The 8,025-nt window shown below is 35.5% G+C and overlaps 1 protein-coding gene across 2 annotated transcripts; it reads left to right on the forward strand.

Moving 5' to 3' along the window:
* Positions 1 to 351: 351 nt before the first annotated feature.
* On the forward strand, positions 352 to 7,740 carry LOC137829910 (serine/threonine-protein kinase Nek2-like). 2 transcript variants are annotated; one of them, XM_068636934.1, is made up of 16 exons: positions 543 to 916; positions 1,221 to 1,379; positions 1,951 to 2,062; positions 2,216 to 2,282; positions 2,540 to 2,605; positions 2,780 to 2,826; positions 2,937 to 2,982; positions 3,093 to 3,173; positions 3,299 to 3,341; positions 3,419 to 3,468; positions 3,556 to 3,637; positions 3,720 to 3,769; positions 4,169 to 4,242; positions 4,497 to 4,548; positions 5,891 to 6,337; positions 6,878 to 7,740. In XM_068636934.1, the coding sequence occupies exons 2-16, from the start codon at positions 1,271 to 1,273 to the stop codon at positions 7,547 to 7,549; spliced, it is 1,998 nt and encodes a 665-aa protein (XP_068493035.1). In that variant the 5' UTR covers positions 543 to 916; positions 1,221 to 1,270; the 3' UTR covers positions 7,550 to 7,740. The 2 variants fall into 2 exon arrangements, with proteins under 2 accessions (XP_068493036.1, XP_068493035.1); XM_068636935.1 differs by lacking the exon at positions 1,221 to 1,379 and having other exon boundaries at positions 352 to 916.
* The last annotated feature ends 285 nt before the right edge of the window (positions 7,741 to 8,025 follow it).

Consider the following 8,025-nt stretch of genomic DNA (forward strand, 5'->3'; position numbering starts at 1 on the left):
AAAAAATAACGCAATAAAGTTTGGACAAAAAATATCACGTGTTAGTGTGACACCACTCTTTCATCATTAAATATTTTAATCTTAATCAGAGATCAAATACAGTTTCTTGGTTTGTTAATTATAGTTTATAATTTTTATTTGTCTCTAACATGTATTTTTTTTAAGAACGTGCATCAGTGTTGGTAGGAGGCGAATCCTCTCAAGAGACAACTATATAATTTTATTATATCTTATACATTCCAAGAGTTTTATAATTTATTTTATGTTTAAATGGGATTATATTTGAGATATTGGTTAGATTTATGGGAAACTAAACCCAATAAAGCGGTGGTGAAGAGATTACTATTGAGCAGGGTGTGAGACAACAGACAACCCACCTTCCAGTCCTTCACTTTTCCCTCTGTCTCTGCTTCTTTTCACAAAACGGGAAACAAGAGCGTCCTAATAATTACACTCATTTTGTTTATCAGGGAAATAATAATAATAATAATAAATAATATGAGTGTAGTTTTAACTTCACCTATCACTTCCCTCCTTCACTCACTTCCATTACTATCTTCTCTCTCCTGCATCTGTCAAAGTAAAAATCTCACCCTCGCCTTCACGAGACACTGGTTTTAGCCTCATCTCTCTCTCTTTCTCTCTCTCTCAACCAAGTTGTTTAATAAATAATAATATATACTACAATGCAATCTCTCTCTGGATTTGTCCTTTTCTCTCGCTGAACCGGAATGGCGAAAGAGCTTCTTCTGCAACTTCGTCTACTGCTTCTTCTTCCTGAACAACGGTGTCGTTTTCCACCTCCTCTGCCAATGCTCCACTTCGCATTCTGACTCCTCTTTCTTCTGCATTTTCGATCCCTTCGATCCGTTTAGCTTCACCTTGCTTCTCGCAGCCACCGACTCACTCAACTCAGGTGCATAATGCCTTTACCTCTCATTTCTCCACCTGATTTAACTTTTCTCCCTGCTCTCTCTCTTCACTCGCCTTCTTATTTTACCTTCCTGCTTCCACTCTAGATTTCTCTCCGTTTTCTTCGCTTGCACTGTTCACATTCACTTCGATGCTATTTTTTCCTTCTGCATTTCACTACGTTAGCTCTGATTCGTGTTCTTTTCGGTTTAATGTTTCTGTTACTGCTTAATTGTTCTAGAGACTTGTACTTTCATGAAATGTAGGTATACGAGCAAATCATTAATTATGCGTAGTGATCTCTGTAGTTGTTACTGCTTCGAGTAGCCGAGCATGGATTGCGCCTCCTGCTGGTTGAATGAACAAAACATTGTGCACAGTTTCTATTTCTCTAGGTTTCTCGCCAGAGAATAGAAACACACTAACTATTTACGTGAATCATTTTTGTGGTGAAACCTATCTGTCAAGTAATTAACTCCCTGATTATTCATCTTTTGCAGTTTCTATTTCTCTAGGTTTCTCGCAGTAAATACAAACACACTAACTCTTTACGTGAATCATTTTTGCGGTGAAACCTATTTGTCAAGTAATTAACTCCCTGATTGTTCATCTTTGGTACTTAATTTAGCGTGATCCAGGGTTGTTTATTTCTTTTTAACCGCGTGATCTTCTTGCTCTGTATTCTGTATTTAACAAGCATTGCTGGACCCAGTTTTTGACTACCTTTATTTCCTTTTTTTGTTTTCTTTCGATTATCGATTATATTTGTTGGTTTCTTTTTTGCGCAATAATCACCGTTGTATTTCGTTGTACTTTTCCTATTCTACATTGCAAAGGGATAAAGAGAAAAGGTTAACTTGTAAGCATATGCAATTCTTGAGTAACTTCGCTGCTTGTGTAGTTTCCCTTCTTAGTCACACAGTACAATGATTGTCTCTGTAACTTTCAAATATGGTTTAATTATTTACCTGCCCTCCATTATTTTGTCATCTAACCTTTCTGTAAGGATTCAATGTGTTTGACTTGGAATGTACCCAGGGGTGGGAATTCTCTTAATTGATGACATGGAGCAGTATGAAATACTTGAGCAAATTGGAAAAGGTGCTTTTGGTTCTGCGCTTCTTGTGAGACATAAGCATGAAAAGAAACAGTGAGAAACGAACCTACCTGACCTCTCTATTTATTTATTTTTTCTCGTCTTTTTCTTTTCAATTGTGTACTTAAATGTTTAAACGACAATGTTTGCAATTCCATAAACTCATTTTTGGTAATGCTTTTGCACTTATGTCTTTTGATTATATAGATATGTGTTGAAGAAGATTCGCCTTGCTCGTCAAACCGAGCGCTCTCGCAGATCTGCACACCTGGAGGTTGGTGCTTCAAATATCAGTTTAAATAGAACACAATACTTATCTTGTGACTTTTTCTGAAATATTTCCCTTTGCATGTTGCATTGTTTGTTTTCTAGTTCTAGAGAAGTGTCATTTGCTAATGGGCCTTAAGACAAGTTTCAGGCCTCAATATGAATATTAGGCAGTTAAAGTAGTAGCAACTCTCAAATGTTGACGTGAATGGATTGCATTGTTCAAATCGCGTAACTAACATTTGTGGCTTCTGGTCTGTATAGATGGAGCTCATCTCTAAATTAAGAAACCCATTCATTGTGGAGTACAAAGATTCATGGGTTGAAAAGGTATTTTGCTTCTTAATTTTACCTCTCTTCAGTTAATTAGAAGAATGGCTTCTACTTGCTGCTTGCCTAAAATAAGCTTGAATTGTAGGATTGCTAGGAAATCTCTTGGTATATGCATCATAAAACTCCGACTTTGTTTTAAGTTTTGATCTATTTTGGCTCCTTCCTTCTCAGGGTTGCTATGTCTGCATCATTATAGGTTATTGTGAGGGAGGAGATATGTAAGTCTCGTTCTCCAACTTCTAGCATACAATTCATAGTTCTATTTTCTCTCAACTCTTGTAAACTGGAGCATGAATGTTTTTCAAAACATGCCATTGATGTAATTCAGGGCGGAAGCTATAAAGAAAGCTAATGGTGTCCTGTTTCCTGAGGAGGTTGTTTTTTTTCTCCTATCAGAAATTTATATTCCTTTCATTTGAACTAGGATAAGGGTGACATTTAAATTTTTTGCATCTAAAATCTAAAAACGACCATTTGTTTGCAGAAACTTTGTAAGTGGCTCGTTCAACTTCTTATGGCTCTTGAATACTTGCACATGAACCACATTCTTCACCGTGATGTGAAGGTTAGTGACAGATTTTTCTTTGTGTATAAGAGTATATTATCATAACAGTAAATTAGTAATATTTTTATTTCCGTCTAATTTATACTGAGGTATACACTAATGAGAAAATCACATGATTCCATCAGTGTTCAAATATCTTCTTGACAAAAGATCATGACATACGGCTTGGTAAGTTATTCTGCAGTTCCTTTAAGTAAGGCTTAGATGATTAAAATTTTGTTCACAAGTTATCAACGATGATGCAGGTGATTTTGGACTTGCCAAAATGTTGACTTCTGATGATCTCGCTTCCTCTGTAAGACATGCAAATTTGAATTGATTTTGGTTATTATAAATTTAACACGACTTGTAATTATCAACCATTGGTTGTCTTGTAATATAGGTTGTGGGAACTCCTAGCTACATGTGCCCCGAGCTCCTTGCTGATATACCTTATGGTTCTAAATCAGATATTTGGTCCTTGGGTAAGTACTAGTGTTATGGTTTTATTCTTTGTACTTTTTCTGTCATAGGTTTATTCTATAATCTCTGAAATTGATAATCCAGGATGCTGTATATATGAAATGACAGCGCATAAGCCTGCATTCAAAGCATTTGTAAGTTTCTTTTCTTAAAAAATTTCATTTCTGTATTTTTTCTTTTTGCCATGTATGAAATACATTCATCAATGATCAAATATCAGTATAGCATCAATCTGACAAATATCTGTCAATAATTTGACTATCATCAAACTACCATATTTGGACATTTAGTGTTACCTGGACTGACCAGTAGACTAAAATCTTGTTAATTTACATTATTTTTGTATCCCAGTTTATTATGTTTTGAACTCGCTGTTATATTATTTTTTATAACTTCAATTTTACAATATATCATCACCAGCACTTATTTAGCTGCATAATACCTGTTTATAGAATCAGACTCACTGTATATTTACTGTTTTCATATTTTTTCTGTGAACTTTTCTTAAATTACCTTTCAATTTCTTTGAGCAGGATATACAGGCATTGATTAACAAGATTAATAAATCGATAGTGGCTCCACTGCCTACAAAATATTCTAGTTCATTGTAAGCCTATTGTCTTCCATCATAAAGTTAATTAATCTTTCCATTTTGCAAATGCATTGTCATGTTTTACGCTGTAAAATTTAACACTTGACAAACCAAGTGCCTAATGTTTTCCAAACATAAGGTGTAGTTTAGCCTAAAGATAATTCAGAGTAAGTTTTTTTTGGTTGATTTATGTGATCAATTATAATATTATGGACTATATGATTGATGATTGATGATTGATCTAGTCATATTTGTCGTTGTTTTGGCAGTCGAGGCCTTGTTAAAAGTATGCTGCGGAAAAATCCAGAGCTTAGACCCAGTGTATGTAATATTATCCTCTGACCTAGAATAATTTCATGAATTTTTTTGCTCCTACATCTAGCACCGTATCTTATTTCTGTTGTGATCGAATAAATATTGCAATGTAATATTATCTTACCTAGAATAATTCATTGAAATTTATGGTTGCTACATCAAGCACCGTATTTTATTTCCCTTATGATTCAATGAACATTTCTCAAATTTTTGGATTTGAGATGTCATTGCCCATGATAGGTATTCCAGTTTCCTTCAATTAAAATGCGTTTTTTCCACTCTAAATGGATTGTCAGGATTGGGTTAGGCTTGCCTGGTTGGAGATGAGTTGGGTTGATGATAGATTTTACTTAAAATTTTTTATGTGATTTTCACTTTGGCCTTTCATTCTTTTATATGAACAAACCCTGTTTGGTACTGGAGAAATCTTTGTAGTACTACATTGCCTCAATTAAAGGCACAAGAATATGATAGGCAAAGTATTGAGTTGAGAAGGAAAATATTTTTGAAACTGAAAAAATTATACTAAAATTTGCAAATAAATATATCTACACTGTTATAATCAATATGATTTTTTGAAGATATGAAATTGAAATTTGATATTAATGTGTGGCTGCACCCTTCTTATAATCCAGAACTCCATCAGTTAGATTTTGTTGTTTTTCTTAGAAAATGGATTTATGCTTAATTAAACTCTATAAAACTGACTTGCAAGACGAGTTTTGCACTCATTATATATATATATATATATATATATTATAATTTGGCTATATTTCTAGCACCTCTCACGGTGAGGATTAGGCATTTTGAGTGTGATAGGCATAACAAATCTTGTTAGAACAGATTCTGATACTAACTTGAATTTAGAGATCACCAAAAATCAGTGAGTTTCATCTCAGTGGAAGGCTACAACCTATGTTCCTTAACCTAAAGCTAGGTACACCCATAAACAACTTCTATAAGAGCTGTACAACAAAATAATAACACCTATTTCAAGAATTTTATAAACAGGTGAAGAAAATTTTAAATTAAAAGCTAAAAATTCAAATTTCTGCCTTTAGAAACCATGATTTAGGTGATGGTGGTGCGACTGCCACCTACATGGCAGTAATGATTCTTGTTAGTGGTGGGCAATGTTATTCATTTTGCATGACGGTCTTGTCTAAGTCATTAATGCTTTGTCTCCATATATGTCCTTGTCTGGTATCTGCTTCTATTCACCATGACCTGTGGTTGTGGCCTTGCGTGGGCAGCTATACTTCTATGTGCTCTACCCATCTGAAATTCAAATCTAATCTGTCACATGGACCTTTTTCTTATTTGAGTTGTACTTGTTGTGTTGTGGTAGGCTACAGAGCTGCTTGGACATCCACATCTTCAACCTTACGTTCTTAAGGTCCATCTCAAAATCAATAGCCCCAGGCGAAGCACATTGCCAGTTCATTGGCCAGAATCGAACTACTTGAAGAAAACTAGATTTTTGGTGCCCGAAGATGACCCTGTTTCTATGTATAGGGATAAGCGACATTCTTTCAGAAATGATCGGACTCTAAATCCTAGTGTATCCGGAGCTGATCAAGATTCTGTGTGCTCTACTCTTGAAATAGATTGTACTCCTGACCATTTGAATCAAAGATTAGCAGAACTACGTATTGGAGATAGCCATGAAGTGAAATCAATCCGGAAGCCTGCTGTCTCCAGAACTTCTAGCATTGCTAAGACTCCGAGATTCACTTCCTCAAAAGTCTCTGCTACCAGCAAGAAAACTATGAAATCCTCAAAGAATCATAAGGCGGTAAGGAAAGTTGTAAATTCATTATGTTTTCTCATGATTTTGGCTTCTTTTTCTTTGGGTTGGGGGTTATAGGATGTTTGTCACATGGTTTAGTCATAAAAAGAGTCAAGCATGTCAAGTTTGTGGTTTTGTTAAATATATAGTTACACAGTTGACAACTCCTGGGTCTGTATAGATATCTTTCTAAAGAAAGGGGTGGTTGTATTGAACTACACTAACAAGTAGTCAATTGACTATAACCTTTCTCATAGTTTGAAGTATTACGATAAACTCATCTTATTTACTCAGTATAGAAACCTCCCTTCTTGTCATTAGCTTTTATTTATTTTATAAGATCTTTAACTTATATAGCTAAGGTACAGGTTTAATCTAGGTACTAGTTTTACACCTAATTTCCCTGTCAAGTAAATGTAGTACCATTTATATTTGATTAAAAGAACATGAGAGCAAAAGTTACTAGAAAAATAATTGCGGTCAAGCCTCAAGGTAAGTCACCAAAAAAATAAATTACATGGCTGACTTGCTAAAGTTTGATTGCAGATGCCCCTTTCACACAATACCACAAAATCTGCTAATACTAACCGTAGAGCATCATTTCCATTGCCAACAAGAGGTGGTATTCGGCAGCCTCCTTGTGGGCTCAATGCCACTATTATTAGTCACGTGTCTTCACCTGATATCTCAGTCAATTCTCCACGAATTGATAAGATGGCTGAATTCCCGTTAACTTCATATGCGGATTCTTTGTTCCCCATCAATAGAACATCATCCTTTGCTCAAGGTTCCTCAGGCCTCCCATCCAGTGGCAACCATTCGACTGTGATAGACAAATGCACGGTAGAGGTACATGATAGAGCCTCAAACAGACCTGACTGTACTGATTCTTGGCAGGGAATCAAGCAGAGCGTGTTAAAGGAAATTGATGAGGATAAAAGTGGTTCCTCTGATCAAAATGCAACAGCAGGTGCTTCAAGCCACACATCTTCTGACTTGCGCCGTCGACAATTTGACCCGTCATCATTCCAACAAAGGGCTGAAGCTTTAGAAGGGTTGCTTGAATTTAGTGCAAGATTGCTACAGCAGGCAAGGTATGATGAACTTGGGGTTTTATTGAAACCATTTGGGCCTGGAAAGGTTTCCCCAAGGGAAACAGCTATCTGGTTGAGTAAGAGCTTCAAAGAGAATACTTTCAACCCAGAAGAATCCATGTAAACTGCTATAATGTTTACCGTAGTCATTTTTAGAGTTCAGTGTTTTTTCTCACGAGAGAATTTAGCCAGCTGATTTTTTTAGCTTATCACATTTTTTCGTTTACCCTTTTCTGTTTCACTCCACTGAATAATGATAACTCAAATTTTCGAACTGATCCATGAAGCAGATTATAGATATTTTCATGATCCTTATCCCTGTTCTTTGCCAGGAAAGGTAGCGAAGGTTGGTGTCTCAAAACCCTTTCTATTCTTGTATTTGTTCGGTCATTTTTCTTTACTAGAATAACTATGCGTCTGTTAAATAGAGCAAAACAGTACCAGGTTTTGAAATTTATCTTTGGTCTTAATGGCATCGAAATTTTGTTTTCATTGTGGGGTGGGGGGCTAATTGGTTAACAACACCAAAAACATTATAGCATACTAGTTTCGTTGTGGTACTGGGTGTTCTGTATTTGTACTGCCTGTGTAAATGCAAAG

Source organism: Phaseolus vulgaris, chromosome 7 (genome assembly GCF_000499845.2).
Source record: "Phaseolus vulgaris cultivar G19833 chromosome 7, P. vulgaris v2.0, whole genome shotgun sequence".
NCBI classification, from domain to species: domain Eukaryota; kingdom Viridiplantae; phylum Streptophyta; class Magnoliopsida; order Fabales; family Fabaceae; genus Phaseolus; species Phaseolus vulgaris.

Coding starts and splice junctions, on each gene's coding strand:
- LOC137829910 (XM_068636934.1), top strand. CDS start 1,271: ATGAACAAAACATTGTGCACAGTTTCTATTTCTCTAGGTTTCTCGCCA. Junction 3,469..3,555: donor CTGATGATCTCGCTTCCTCT/GTAAGACATGCA, acceptor CTTGTAATATAG/GTTGTGGGAACTCCTAGCTA. Junction 4,243..4,496: donor ACAAAATATTCTAGTTCATT/GTAAGCCTATTG, acceptor TTGTTTTGGCAG/TCGAGGCCTTGTTAAAAGTA.